The sequence below is a fragment of the Pieris brassicae genome, chromosome 9, assembly GCF_905147105.1.
Source record: "Pieris brassicae chromosome 9, ilPieBrab1.1, whole genome shotgun sequence".
Classification (NCBI taxonomy): domain Eukaryota; kingdom Metazoa; phylum Arthropoda; class Insecta; order Lepidoptera; family Pieridae; genus Pieris; species Pieris brassicae.
In genome coordinates this window covers 7,504,057-7,520,606 of record NC_059673.1, presented here as the reverse complement: position 1 = coordinate 7,520,606, position 16,550 = coordinate 7,504,057, and the positions used below count along the sequence as shown (strand labels likewise).

Sequence of the window (16,550 nt, the reverse complement as noted above, 5' to 3'; positions counted from 1 at the left end):
CTAAATGATGAAATGAAATGATGATGATAATTATTACCTGTAGTGAGGTGTTGCCTCAAGTTGTGTTCAGTCAACATGACATTTCTAAAGTGTCAAGGATCTAGAGATCTAATTTGACGTTTCAAATTTCATCTTTCAGCAGCGTTTTACACCATTACGTAAATCAGCGAGCAAAATCTTCAGCCACCACAGTTCCAAAGAAAAATGTTGAAAGTAGCGACCACGTTAAGGCTTTTATCAAAGCAGCAAAGATTATTTGCTACCGCTGCAAATCAACATGAAGCTTTAGTAAACGTTCCACCAACTAAGCTTACAGTGCTTGACAATGGGATCCGTGTAGCCACTGAAGACTCTGGCTCAGCAACTGCAACAGTAGGCTTATGGATAGACGCTGGCTCAAGGTATGAAAACTCTAAGAACAATGGTGTTGCTCATTTCCTTGAACACATGGCATTCAAGGGAACTAGCAAGAGGTCTCAAACTGATTTAGAATTACACGTAGAAAACATGGGAGCACATTTAAATGCTTACACATCCCGCGAGCAGACCGTATTCTATGCAAAATGTCTTGCTAATGACGTTTCTAGTGCCATAGAGATCCTTGCTGATATCATTCAAAACTCTTCCCTTGCCGAACCCGAAATCGAACGAGAGCGCGGTGTTATCCTCCGTGAAATGCAAGATGTTGAGAGCAACTTGCAAGAAGTTGTATTTGACCATCTGCATGCCACAGCATTCCAAGGTACACCCCTGGGACAGACTATCTTAGGCCCAACCAAAAACATTAAGAAGATTTCGAAATCAGATCTTCAACAATACATCAAAACTCACTACCAGCCTTCTAGAATTGTCCTGTCTGGTGCTGGAGGAGTAGAACATGGAAAATTAGTAGACCTAGCAAAGAAACATTTAGGTGGGCTGAAAAACACTGCTTTAGATGTACCAGATATCACTCCATGCCGTTACACTGGCTCTGAAATTAGAGTAAGAGATGACTCCATGCCATTGGCTCATATTGCTGTTGCTGTGGAAGGTGCTGGATGGACAGATGCAGACAACATTCCTTTAATGGTGGCAAACACTCTTATTGGAGCATGGGATCGCTCCCAAGGTGGTGGAGCAAACAATGCCTCATACCTTGCTAGAGCTGCTTCACTTGGAAACTTGTGCCACAGCTTCCAATCTTTTAACACTTGTTACAAAGACACTGGACTGTGGGGTATCTACTTTGTATCAGAACCTATGCAAATTGAAGACATGCTTTACAACATTCAATCGGAATGGATGAAGCTCTGTAACTCAGTGACAGAAGGTGAGGTTGAGAGGGCTAAAAACTTATTAAAGACCAATATGTTACTGCAGCTTGATGGCACTACACCAGTCTGTGAAGATATTGGCCGTCAAATCCTATGCTACAACAGGCGTATCCCAATTCATGAGCTTGATGCCCGTATTGAAGCAGTTTCTGTACAGAACATCCGTGAAGTCTGCTACAAATATTTATTTGACAAATGCCCAGCTGTAGCTGCAGTGGGACCTACAGAAGCTCTACCAGACTACAACAGAATCCGATCTGGCATGTACTGGCTCAGAGTTTAAACCTCATATTAGTGTATCTTAGTTTCAATCTACAAAACAGTTATGAAAAATTAAACCTCTCACCCAAATGTCTGTTGTTTTATTAATTAAAACACATTATGTTTGGTGTTGTATTTATTGATAAATAAGTTAAATAAGTGTAAATAAATAAATCACATAAAATTGTTGGTATTATTTAGATGTCACCCCAATAAAAATATATTGTGAAGTATAATACTTAATGCCTAAAGATTACACATACATGTTTCACTGTATTAATAAGCTAAATAAAACTTTAATAATATTACCCTACTACTTTTAATAACATATATGTATAATTATTTGATGATTTAAGATTTACTGATCTTGATTAGTAATATCTGCTGGTTTATCAGCTTTTTCTGGAATTCTTGTAACACTAGGTTTTCGTATCATACTAGTTGGCTTCTTTTTCCCATATGGCAACACAGGCTCATTATTACTGATTAAACTAGCAGAAGAAATGAAAACTGATACTTGCTCAGGGGTTGGACATGCAACAATTACAATATCATCATAGGTGTATCCCGAGTTGGTAAGTATTTGTTCTAATTGTACAAAATACCCAACCACATTGTTCTGAAAATAAACAATTCATATTAATTTCATAAGTATTATGCAATTCATGAAACCAGTTATAATTTAAAGACTTGAAAAATGTTGCAAATAGTTATTTTTAAATTAGAATGCTTGTACATTTTAATGATATGTAATAAAGGCTTAACAGTTTTAAATCAATGTTTTCCCTATTACCTTGAAAATATTGCTAAACTATTTAACGCCATCTATTGGTAAACGAATTTAGATGATGTTAATAAACTTGTTATTTGCACCTACTTATGATGTGGAGATGTCGCTAAGTACAAGAATAAGCTAAATAATATACAGGTAGTACTATTTACGGGATATGATAGACACCAAAAAGCTATTACAAATATTTGATTAATAGTGCAATAACGAAAGTTTCCCTTTAAGGTACTCAATATCGTTGATTGATTATTATCGGTTATTTAAGTAAATGAGTATTCCATAGATATTTCAATAGATGACTCATTACAGCTGCCATTATAAATATGTAATACACGTTTTAGATCTGTAATAGAAAAGAGTGATACTTCCACTTCGCTAACAGAGTGGTGGGTTTAAGCACTACTAGTATGAACGTTTATCGCTATTTTTAATACCTTTATTTAAGTTTGACACAGCTCTAAAATTTTAGTAAATACATATACTTGTCATTTAGTATGTTACTAAATTTTTGTTGTTTTCCTTCATAAAAGAATCCAGAAGAATTTAGTACTAATTATTCATGGAAATTTAGGTCTATTGTGAGGCTAATTCTATAGATCACATTTGCGACCTTATCAAAATTGAAAAAGATAACCTTGTAAAGGCAAATAAGATCTTTGCATTAATATACTATATATTTAAAGTTCGAACTTCACAATTCCTAATAATTTTTTTAAATACGTTTTAATAAAAAAAAACACAATATTAAAAACAATGGAGCCGCTTTTACCCTTTAAGATGACCTTGAAAAAAATTGATCGTTTTGGTCGTTAGGTATGTGTTTATATTTTGTATTTGTTTAATAAACGAATAAAAAGTCATTATTAATTAATATTAATAAGCTAAACAAGTAAAATCAAATACACTGATGCATGAAGGAATATTTCATGATAAATTAATAATAACATTGTGACAATAACAATTATTATTAATGTTACATTATTCTTATAATCTTATATGTATAAATAAATGGTTTCAGCATGTGACTCTCATCCCTGATATCGCAGGTTCGATCCCCGGCTGTGCACCAATGGACGTTCTTTCTATTTGCACATTTAACATTCGCTCGAACGGTGAAGGAAAACATTGTGAGGAACCCGGATTACATTAGACCCAAAAATACGACGGCGTGCGTCAGGCACAGAAGGCTGATCACCTACTTGCCTATTAGATTAACAAATCATCATGAAACAGATAGATAAACCGGAGACCCAGACCTAAAAAGGTGATTTATTTCATTATAGCAAAATGTTCAATATGTTGGTATGTATCACCTACACTTACAAAGGATAAGTAAAAAAACATATCAAAGCGAAACGAAGTTCGCGGAGGCAGTTGGTTTACTGGTATAACTGCATTCTTTTTACATGTTTGATTCGTATCGATGCATTCATATAATTGATATTTTAAGACCACCTCACTGTGGTGTCAAAACTGACAGATGTCAAATGTGATCAAAGATGTCGAATATGATCAATGCTAACATAAGCTGTACTCACCCGGATAGGTCTAAAAAGAATAAACTCCGTTTCTTTGTTAGCGAGATACAGTTGCATTGATCTTTGTAATGGCGCTAGAGTTGACTTAATACGTTTTTGTGCTTCTTGTACTGCAACAGCTATCTGGGAAGGAGACGCCCAAGGCTGGGACTTCAGCTGATCTGCTAATGGAAACGATTGAACCTGTAAAAAAATATCATTGTCAAAAATATGGTCCTATTTTTAGGGAAAAAATTTGCTTACCAATATAAAGCTATAATGGTTTTGCCGGAAATCGAATCTAGAATATCTGGCATGTACGCTATGCGCATTAAATAATTGACGGATGCTGCGACTAATGGGGAGAAAAAAAATGAAAGCAATCATAAAATAGAAACTACTTTCTCATTAGATCAGAACCTTCGGCGGGTATCATAATTTTCAATTTAAAAGAATCATCAAAAATCTCAACCAACTTTAACCAACTGATTGAAGTATTTTTACCCACCCGATTGAAGTATTTTACCCACCCGATTGAAGTATTTTTACACACCCGATTAAAGTATTTTAATACATCTGATTGAAGTATTTTTATCACCCGATTGAAGTTTTTTTTACCCACCCTATTGAAGTATTTTTACCCACCCGATTGAAGTATTTTTACCCACCCGATTAAAGTATTTTAACACATCTGATTGAAGTATTTTTATCACCCGATTGAAGTATTTTTACCCACCTGATTAACGTATTTTTACACACCCGATTGAAGTATTTTTATCCACGTGATTGAATAATTTTTACCCAGCTGATTAAAAATATAATCTACGTTCAAAATCGATTAGAACCAAACATAGTTTTTAATAAAATATAACCTACCTTCTCAATAAACACAATAAGAGGTCCGGCCATGACCTCCGTGGCATCTTTAATGAACATTTCACAGCAATTCTTCAACTGTCGATCGACCTCTTTTCTCGAATCGAGTAAATGTTCCTTAACCATCGGCGTTCCCTCCAACAGAAACTCCAACAGTGTGTTATTGGCGTTCATTGAGAATATCTGTCGCGGCCTTTGAATTAATCCATAGGCCGCATTTTTCATATTGCTAAAGTCCAAAGAGGTCTCCTTTATGACGAAATCGACTTGGAATGGGGCGATTTGTTCGCGTAATATGAGAAGATGTTTGATTTGGAACAGTTGACCGTCGATACTTGTTTTTAAGGCTGATATTTGGTTGGCAGCGTTTGACACGCTTTGGACGCACAGGGATATCGCTTCTTGGGCTAATCCTGGAAATAGTTTAGTACGTGTGGTTTAGAATACAGTGTGTTTATACGTTTAAAAGTTTATATTAAATACAAAGACATATAGCGGTTAACAATAAAATGACATAATTGTTTACATACAAATTTTATTGCTGCTGTGTTTTTTTTGTCAGGAATTTTTTATATATATTTAAGCTAATTTATTGAAATAATTGTGATACAGTATTTATTAATATATATATCTTCTAAAAATAATTATAAGTTTGCCTTCAATCCGGTAAATAACTGTTTTCTTTAAATATACATATATGTATATATATTGACATACCTTGGAACACACGTTTTTCCAAGCACCGATACAGCCTTGACAACGCAGCTAGGGTCCGCCTGACCCCGGGGTACCACATGCCGTGAAGGTCCGCCGGGGACGCCTGAGGCCGCCTTTCGATAGCCTCGGATACACTGGACATATCTGATGTTACGGAATTACGGGAATCGCTGCGCCTGAGGGTCTGGTCCTGGAGTGATTGCGCTATTTGCTGGAAAAAAGAATTTGTTATTTCTTCGCAAAAAAGTCATAAAACGCTGATTACAGCGGTAAAAGGTAAAAAGTAACAAATAAATATAAGAGCTGTATTGGCCTAGTGGCCTCATCCCTGATATCGTAGGTTCTATCCCTGGCTGTGCACCAATAGACTTTCTATGTGCGCATTTAACATTCGCTCCAAAGGTGAAGGAAAAATCGCGAGGAAGCCGGCTTACCTTAGACTCAACAAGTTGACGATATGTGTCTGCAGAGCAGGCTGATCACCTTGCCTATTAGATTAACAAATGATCATGAGACATATATAGAAATCTAGCCCAGCCTTAAAAAGGTTGTAGCGTCGCTAATTTTATTTATATAAGGACACTTAGTTATTCTTTGGGACTACATAGGAAGACCTCAAACCCAATATTACAGTCTCTTGAATGTGGTGTACTGGCATACGTGATAAATATAAATAAAGACTAACAAAATATTATAAAAATGATACTTAAAGCAAATCGAGCAAAGCTTTATCAGAATCTCGTCGAATTGGAAATGCTGACTCACAGAAAATAATAGAGTCAAGTACAAAAAACAATACTTTTTATTTGATTAAGAAAAAGTAAGTGTACGCCTTTTAGGAATGCTTTTCTTAAAAGGCCCTAAGACTTGGTACCTTGACTTGAGAAAAAGGTTGGTCTTTAGATAAAATTAGTTAACATTTTGAAAGATGTGAAGTAGTATTTTTTTGTATTAAATGTAATTTACTAAATACAATTTTTTATTTATTGTAAGAAGTTGGTGAGGCAGATTGGGAGAAAATGCTAAGATAGAGAGAGATGGAGTTAGTTGGAGGCCTATACTCTATAAGAAAAAAATCTGTATAAAATTTTAAGTTTGTGTATCTTCTGATAAATGTTCTAAGGTATACATGAATTATTCTTATTTTTTATAGTACGGGAAGAAAACGGGCAGGATGCTCACCTATTATATATATATTAAGTGTTAATGAGCTCATGGACATTCTCAATGCTGGAGGCCCTTTTCTGGAAGTACCCTAAATCGAATTGGTTCGGAAATATTTCAGTGAGCAGCTGATTATATAAGGTCACCACGACGAAAGCCGTACTGATAATCGCTTATCAGCTGGTGGCCCTCTAGATACCATAGGAGCTGGCCTTTAATAATGAAGTCCATTATTTTGGAGAAGTCCTTCCACAACTGAGCGTTTCTTAAGGCAGCTTTTTACCGAGCCACCACTATGTGGAACCAGCTGACCACTGAAGTATTTCCGAACCAATTGTACTTAGAGTCCTTCATGAAAAGATCTACCAATTCTTTAAAGGCCGGCAACGCACTTGCGAGCCTTCTGGCAATGTGAGTGTCCATGGGTCAGCTGAGCCTCCTGCCCGTTTGCTTCCTATTACATTAAAAAATAATTAATACGAATACTTACAAAAATATAAATTTCTAACTAAAACTATAGAAAATAAATAACACATAAAATCGTATGGTGTATATTTGAGGACTGACCTCCATCATTTCCAGCTTATCCGGATAAGCCAGGTCTCCAGGTGCAGGCTTATAGTGCAAGACATCGGCTCGCAAATGCACGTGAGCTCTGAACACGAGTCTTTCCTGTGTGTCTTGTAATAACGCTCGGGCTACAGTCGCTAACGCTTGAAGGGCCGCTGGAATAATAATGATCTATTATGAACTTGGATTAACCGAATCCAAAAATAATGTTTTTCAATTAAAATTGAATTTTTTTACAAATAGCAAGCCGCAATAATGTCAGTAAGTATGTTCCTTTAATTTTGTGTATTTTTATTATTTATTTGTTTATCAATAATCAAAATTTCATTATACATAAAAGCATGGAAACACATTCAAACATAAATATAAAACGAAGTTAACAATTCATACCTACTGATACAAATATATATCTATCTAATCGTAAGATGCATTGATCATTATAATATACAGTGTAAACTCTATATAACCACATGGGACAGTGCATATTTTGACGTTTCAAAGAGTTCTCGTTAAATGGAATGAAGAAAAATCTGTATAAGAAAAATCAAACAAAATTTTCAGACTAGTGTTGTTAGTAATTTCATTAAAAACAATTATTATTTGAATTCGTAAAACGTAAAAGAACGTAAACAGTTCCGCAGTTATAACTAATTACACCAACTTAAAAAAGTACTTTTTATTATTTAATTGTCGTTATTTAGAGTAGGTGTAATGCTATGTAGAGTGTATCATTGTACGGAAGACAAGCTAAAACAACCAAAGCCAATTGATTTCGCCTCTTTAGGGAGTACGTCGTTGAATCGGGGGACGTTACATCACAGTACACAGTTTACACTGTAGATGAGGTTGCCTTAAATAGTTAAAGCGACAATAAGTCAAGGCAGTAAATTAAAAAGTTGCAAATATCGTGTAAAAATATCAGGTCGTATTGTGTACGTCTATATTCCAGGACTTTATGTAGCCACTATACTTTCGGAAATTATTGATATAGGGGACCAAACAGTGCAAGCACATTCTATTGAGTAAAAAAAGCAAAATTACGTAATAACTGCTATAATTAACATAAGTTAAACTAAAGTACAACTTAAGTAAGAATGTTATAATTTTTAAAATCCATATAAGCAGACGATTCAAAACTAAAAACTGATAAATTTATTTTACAAACAGACAATTACAACTTTAATATATTAATATTATAATAAAATATACAGAAACACGCTTACCCCCGACGCCTTGCTATTTGTAAAGATATATAAGTTTTCCCAAGACTTTATAATTATATTATTGTACACTTTTATTGACCTAGTTTATTTGTATAAAATATTTAAGTTTAATTCCCATACTTCTTGCAAAATTTTACTTTCTTTGTAATCCTAGAGTTACTAGAACCAAAGATCTCCTAATACGTACCTACGACTCGCTTATCTGCTACTTTGACTGGTCCAGTGAATAGGCTATCTCGCTCTTACAACTTGATTACTAACATCCATGAAAATATTGATATATTTTACAACAGTCTTCCAACTTACCGTAACTTTGTTTATCATCCTCTTAATGAGGTTTAAGTTTATATTTAGTTTTTTTTTGTTATTATTTTGTATGACGAATAGAAAAAATATATGGTGGAGTTGAGTAGTTTATGTATCCATTTTAAAAGATCGATACACGATTTAAATAACTTCGCTCGATAGAAAAAACAATCCAAACATAGACAATTTTTGACACTTGACAATTCATTTTGAAATTTACACGCTGTATTTTATCGCAAGCCAAGTAATCCATTACCGAAAAAATTGATAAAATTACATTAATTTAACAATTTACATAACTAATTGTTATTACAGGGCGGGCGCGCTTCAGGGCGGGCGCGCTTCAGCGCTACAGCACTCCATTGCGCACCGCAATCCACCCCGAGACACTGACACAGCAATTCGTGCTGGGATAAGACCTTAAGCAAGGGAAACAACCCTTGCTTATGTTCTGATACAATTGATGTATGTGTGTAAAATTTGTTTTGTCTTATTTTCATGTATAATTTTATGTATGTTGTTTCAGAACTTATAAATAAATATATATTTTAATAGTTAAAACAACTTACGATCAGTATTAACTTGTTCCTCGATAACTTCCACTTTAAGGATGACACAGAGTTCGGCGAGAGTCTCCAAATGGTTGATGTGGATGATATGAGGTCTCAAGGACTCGTATAGTCCCGTGCTTAGAGATTGTAGATAATCTCTGGAAAAAAATACATAGTTTTAAAATCGTTTTGAGTTAATGTTTAAAACAGTAGTTAAAAATTTAACAGTTAAACGAGAATAAACTATTTCACCCGACGGAATCCAACCGGAACTTCTTACCGCCTAACAGTTAATGGATATCACGTTACAGATGAGCCTTATTTAGCATGTCATAAAAATGAAACAATGAATACATAAAATTTAACACAAATAAGCGTTTAAAAAAACGAAAAAAATATCTCCAAAAATGGGGGGATCAACAAAATTTATTCCCAAAAATATTTTGAAATTAATTTCCAGCCATCTAGTTTACTAATAAATATGAGGAATAATATATCTTTTGAATTTCATAAATTGTAAGAAGCTAAATTATCTGTATAAACACGTAAGTTTCTCATGCAGGCATATTTTTGCGTTTATGCATGGATACATCATCTCTTAAAAAAAATTAGGCATCAAAGCATCGCTTTTGATGCAAATTCAAATCATATGAGCGTAAATAAAGAAAAATATATTAAATGCTACTAATTTTACATTTACTGCCAGTTCTCAAATCAAACGCGTAGAACGGAAGAGAAGAACTGGCAATAAACATTTCGCCACTCTTTTTACTAGCCTAGTTTTTTTTTTATAACGTAAAGAGCTGTAACCATTACACCATGTTCCACATGTCGTCCTTAAGTAATTAACTATAACAATAAAAAATATATAAAATAAAAAAATACAAAGAGTTGTCAGCAGCAGCAACTCTATCAGCAGGAGGCATGGTTAAATACATTCTCGTGGGAACAACACGCAAATACACAGTCGAAATAACTAGCAAAACTGAAGTTAACTAAGGACCCATAAAGTTATAGCGCAATGGTATGTATGTTACCAATAAAATAAGGTATAGTTTCAGTCTGTCTAGAAGCTAGTTTTACTATCAATTATTCTATAAAATAAATAAATATTAACAATTTTAATAAACACTTACTCCAGCGCCTGTGAAGTACTAGAAAAGAAATGCTCGTACAAGGCACACTCGTCCCTCAAAGCGAGCGCGAGCAACGAGCAAGCCGAGCGTAACATAGCGCAATGATCGCGAGCTTGTTCCCCCGCCACCGCTAACGCTCCCGCTGTCGGACCACCCGCTACCTTTTGACGGCGTGAAGCGTATTCACGCTGTATATCTGATAGGAGATGGGCGTAGCTGGAAACAGAATAACAAGTTCACACATACAATAATGCAAGACTTACAAATAAAAAGAAAATTTTCAAGGATTAAGAAAACACTTTTTAAAGGGATTGAAGCTATGTATTATTATTATAAACTTATAATTATTAACAGACATTCAACACCTTTTATCTTCAGTCACCGTCACCACGCACGCTGTAAAGCACGCGAAACGTCGGAAAAAATGTTAAGTTTAAAATTATGTAAATAATTATAAGTTTATAATAATAATACATAGCTTCATTGAGTTTAAAAAGTGTTTTCTTAATCTGTAAAAGCTATGTCAACAAAAGACAATACAATTTTCAACGATTGTTTTTTTTTCAAATAGAGAATTCTTTTAATACGACTTTGGTTGTAAATACCATTTAGCTACAGCGACGTTAAGATTAAACCCTTGAATTGAAAGCATTGCACGAGCCAAGGCTGTACATTTTGCTCACTCAGGCTTTCTTAGTTTTATAAGCGTGATTTGACTGTTAAATTGCATTAATTCGGCACATAGCAAATTAAGATTACATTATTTCGCTTATATTCATTATTATACGCGAATGTTTATACAGTCCTCCATAAAAAAAACCTCTATTATTTAAAGCACTCCGATGACACAGGAACCGTACAAGCATACTTAAGTACAAATATCATAGTGATATTAATAGCGACTTTGGATATAGCGCCAAGATTGTGTACAGCAATTGTTTTTGATGAAATATTTTTATAAAATCCTATAAAGAAATTACCAGTTGGTTTCGAAAGACATCATATCAGTTAGCTTACGTATACAATCACACAGATGGTCAGCAAATGAGAAGATTGTTTTCAAACATAACATAATATGTTACATATCCATTGCATCCCCTTTGACCCGCATCCCTCTGACGCAACAGCATTATAAAAGTAAGCGGAAAACAGACATCGATAGCTTTGCTTGGGCAGATTCAATTGTCATATTCAATTAAGTTCAATAATTATTATAGTTTTATTAAAATATATTGTGTTTTTCTATAGGATTCACCGCTGGCCCTCACTTAATTGATATGATAATATTTTTTGATTTGGTTTCAATGTTGTATTATATTAGGCGTACGTAATAAGTAAGTAATTTTGCTAAAAATATAACATTTAAAAGTCGGCAAAAGGAACGGGTCTGGTTGTATTGGTCGGGCTGAAACTGAGCGCCCACTCCCGGCCGCTATCCCACTACTGCCCGATACGGGGACTTTTGGCTGCTGGGTTTCCCCCCTGGCCCGGTTCGCCCCTCATTAATTAACCTGCACACCCCAGACTCCTCCGGGGGGTCCATATTAATACCAGGCTTAGTGTGGACGTCCAGTCAACATGGACCACCCAGCACCAGGACTCCCGACCTCAAACCATCCTCCATACCATACCTCCGAGTAGCCGGATTACAGGAGACGCCACGCTCCCAGTCGAGATATATGTTGAAAAACCTCTACATACTCAAAGATCGAACGTCGGTTCAAAACCAAGTTTTTAAATATAATTTAAATTTAAGTGAAATAAGTTTTTAATAGGTTTTTTTATTTTTTATAAATTTGATTCTAAAAATTATTTTACATAGTATAGATTTATTCTTCGTATTTAATAAAATTATTTGTTCGAAAGTTATCAATAGCTTATGAACGCCATCTACCGAGTGTCTATGGAACTAGATACGTGGAAAGGTTTCGTGCTTATTTCAAGTATGTGTTTGGTCATCATCCATTAGATCACGGGACAAACTTTTCACTATCATTTTACTGACATCTTTAAAGGTGAATGTAAATATAACACAGTAAATTTTCTAACATTAAAAATAAGCAGGAAATACTCACTCTTCATTGCTTTCCGCTCGTTTCTCAACCTCACTAATCACCATGCGTAGTTTAGGTCCTACCGCTTGAAACTTCCCGAAATATACGGCATATGCCATATCCACTGTTTCGCCGTCTGGTTCCTCTGGTGACAAAACTTGCTCCGTTGCTTGGTTTAAAATATGGTTCACATAACTACGAATAAGAGACATCGCTCTACTTTGAAGATGCCGATATTTTACTGTATATGTGTGGGCTTCTTTGAAGTTGCTCTGTAATATTGATTGTTTTTATTCTAATTATTATGCTTCCTTGGTAAGTGATTATAGGAACGATCCATTAAAAATGGAAAGCATGTAGAAATTGGTGACATTGGATTATGGTATATGGCGCCAAATAGAGGTTAAAATTAGCGAGGTAATTATACCTATATAGATATATATATGTAAGATAGATATATAGATGTAAGAAAAAATATTTTGGGAATTGAGCAATATTATTTTTCGGTCTCGGAAGGTAGTGAGTATTACTGTCATAAAAAGATTAGTCAGTGAACTCTGAATCATGATTATTTGTTGCATAATCTATTTTATCTAATGTATATACAATCTATCTAAGATAAAAAAATATTTCGTGAATTATAAAAACAAGTTAAAATATTGAATCCTCTGTTTTGATTAACAAATGTTGATATTTTGCAAATATACTATTCATAATTCATCATATCATAATTCTAATGAGCAAGTTTGATGTATTGTTTTGTTGGAGTCTAAATATGTAGTTTAAATTCACCATTTGACTTAATAGATGGAGCCACAATATATTGATGAAGTACATACTTACATTAGCCCTCATATAGCTCAGACATTCATCTATTTTTGACAGTACATTGAAAAATGTGTCACTGTTAACGGACATTGTTGGACTGTTAAGCCTTTGGGAGAGATGTTCTACTTGTGTGAAGTAATGTAATCTCTGCTTAACCTCATCACCTGGAAACAATTAAGCTAAAATTGTATTTCTTGTATTAATAGCAAAACATTTAAATATTGAATTCATTAGCAGCAGTAGCAAATATAAAAAGAAATATAGAAAGAAAACTGATTTTTTATATTGTTTCTTTAAAATTGGCATTCAAATAATTATTGTTGTAAAATAAAAAATAAAGTCTCACCTCCTCAAATATATATTAGCAAGTTTCTATGATAATAGAGAATGTCAAATTAGACTAATAAGTTTGGAAAAATCAAGTTATGAAGTTCTTAAGAAACATTTTTATATACACACAACAGGTGATTTTTTCAATAAAAATATTAAATTTGTAATGAACACATTATTTCAATGTTTTATCATCTTATTTTATCTTTTTGTTGGCCCAAATAGTTTATTTTGCAGTACTCTCTTTTTTTTAAATTTACAAATGCATAGATTTAGTGGTACTTCAACTCTTTATGAAACTCAAAACTCAAGATACTATGTTTCTATAGGTAAACCAGTATACATATGAACATCTTTAGAAAAGATAAAGTGTATAGTATATTTGCCACAAAAGCCTGATTAAACCTAGCCTATAAAATTACAAATAAAACAGTTGGAGCTGCTGCTGCTGCCTGTAAACACCACTAGTATTACTAATTAAGTGAAATGATAAAGAAATTTATACCAATACTCGATAACTTTGTCTGATCCGCTAAAAGTTGTTCACTCATGGTATGTAAGGCATTTGTTTTATCTGACACTAAATAATATTCTTGTGTTAGTTTATTGAGGTTTGACAATGTTGCTGCAATCTGAAACACATTTTCAAAGCTACTGATTTAAAAAGTAAAAATATTATATGTTAAAATAAGATTGACATTTATATGATGACACTTTGTATTTCATTTATTATATATTTTTGAGGCATCTATAAATATACTTTACCTCATCTGTTAATGAAACACACTCATTACGTCTATCTTCTAGTTGCTTATAATATGCCTCATAAGGACCATCATTTGCCTTAGCATTTTCTTCACTTAAGCTATTGTAAAAGTCAAGAAAATCATACACTGTATTCAACTCTGGTACATCAGATTTTGAATTATTTGCTTCCAGTGCTTTATCCTGAAATATTTAAGTTTTTTTTAAAATGATGAATGTATTTAAATGATTTATATTATGTGGACACAACTCTAATGCTTGTTAATAATACAGATTTGTAATATTATTTTTTTGTTTTGGTTGTTGCTGAATTAGTTATTACTACTACTACAGTAGGTTAGAAATCCTTATTGGTAATATTGGAGACAAACTTAAACTTCTTGAAATAACTAAGTAATAAAAAGTATCAGTGTCAGAAAGTCACTTTCGAGTTTTAGTTTTTATAACCTTTGTATATGTAGTGAGTAAATTAAAATATAAAACGCCACAGTGCGAAAACGATAACAATTAAAAAATTAAGATTAAGGTTTCCACTGAATATCTATTTTAGACAAACGTACTTCCAATTCTTCATCATCGTGTAACAAAGTCTCTAAATCTAAAATTGCTTCCCTTTGAGAGCTAGTTAACGGCGCCAGAGGATTATCTGCAGCCTCCCATAATAATAACTTGCTTTGTATTTCTTTTAATGTCATTGTATTCATTGTTGAAAGTCAGTCTTGAGCTTCATTAAAAAACTCTGTTATGACAATATTTGTTTTGTTATTTACAGATTAGTTTGTAAGTCTAAATAAAGTTGCAGTTATAGTATTTATCAATTTCGCCGTTTGACGTATAACGTAAAACGTAAAACAGGATTTAACGTTGACAGCTGACAGTTGCAGACATAAGAAAATGAACTGGTATGGTTAGGATCACAGGCTATGTAAGAGTCTTGTTAGGGTAACCAAAGTCGTCGTATTATAAAAAATCTCGCGTGCTACTGCAGCTAATGACAATAATGGTAGCTTTTTTAACATGCCTTTATTTAACATCCACATAACAACAAAAAAGCATTTAAATAATTCTATAAATACAACAATAACCTAAAACTTAAAATATTTGTAAAATATATTCTAAAGACTGCCATGGTAGTTACTAATTTAATTCAACAACAAATTCTCAATAATTTCTAATATGTAATACCCGTTTGCAAATAAGACAAGATTTTTTAAATGGGCTTCGGGATTGGATAATATTTGAGTATGTTAATCTATAAAGGCTTTAAAATCCATGATCGTAAATGTATGTGTTGTTCGAAACCAAGTCACAATATGGGTATGCCAGCATTTTTGGAGGGTCATGTATTTTAAGTTAGTTTAATCTTCTTAAATTTCTATAATTTGTATACTTATTATTAAGTTATTTACCCTTTAAGTAGTAATAGATAAACACCAAATCAATTCGTGTTAACTTTCTGAATAATAGAGACAGATGAGTACTTTAGGTAAAACGATGTCATTAGCCTGAATTTTTTTAATGAAGTTTTATATTTATATTTTGCTCCTTTAGCAACTAATTCCTTAAAACATACTATTCGATATTGAAACTAAGCAGCTTAGAACTTTATTCTTTGTATTTGAAAAAAAAAGTTGTTTTTAAGTTTTATCTATACCTCAGATACCTATTATCATTTGATAACCATCATATTTTGTTCCTCGTGTCCTTATCTGACACTTATTATGATTAATAATGCACGTTATCATAAAGTATATTTAAAGAAATCAAAACTAAGAAGTGCTTTAAATTAGTGAAGCGTCGTTCTTCATTGCAGAAGTGTCACAACCACAACAAAGTAGATCATAAAATAATTTTTAGTATATAAGCTATGTTTTTGCGTGCACTAGCACTAGCATATTACTATTTTGGGGTCGCACACAATAAAGTTTCGCCTTAGATCAATGAACTGTAAAATACTTCCATCTATCGTTACCGAAATTAATATAGTCTCACTACTAGTATAATGTATTCGAACAGTAACTTGTATAAGCTAATTTTTTTTATAAATACAGTACAATGTATACTTTATAACAATCTTAGATAATATGAATAAATTATTGGATTATGTTTAGAGATTTTTAAGTTTTAATTGGGTCACAAGATGGCA

The 16,550-nt window shown here is 33.2% G+C and overlaps 2 protein-coding genes across 2 annotated transcripts; one reads left to right on the top strand and one right to left on the bottom strand.

Moving 5' to 3' along the window:
* The first annotated feature begins 104 nt into the window (after positions 1-104).
* On the top strand, positions 105-1,667 carry LOC123714052 (mitochondrial-processing peptidase subunit beta). The gene has a single exon (XM_045668115.1). It carries the CDS (start codon positions 205-207, stop codon positions 1,597-1,599), a length of 1,395 nt encoding a protein of 464 aa, XP_045524071.1. The 5' UTR covers positions 105-204; the 3' UTR covers positions 1,600-1,667.
* A 37-nt stretch (positions 1,668-1,704) lies between these two features.
* On the bottom strand, positions 1,705-15,221 carry LOC123714051 (conserved oligomeric Golgi complex subunit 3). Its single transcript, XM_045668113.1, has 12 exons — positions 14,965-15,221; positions 14,405-14,587; positions 14,145-14,271; positions 13,325-13,473; positions 12,503-12,753; positions 10,428-10,643; positions 9,310-9,449; positions 7,209-7,366; positions 5,478-5,688; positions 4,761-5,173; positions 3,906-4,088; positions 1,705-2,196 (listed from the first exon to the last, which is right to left on the bottom strand). Exons 1-12 carry the CDS (start codon positions 15,106-15,108, stop codon positions 1,936-1,938), a joined length of 2,436 nt encoding a protein of 811 aa, XP_045524069.1. The 5' UTR covers positions 15,109-15,221; the 3' UTR covers positions 1,705-1,935.
* Between the last annotated feature and the right edge of the window lie 1,329 nt (positions 15,222-16,550).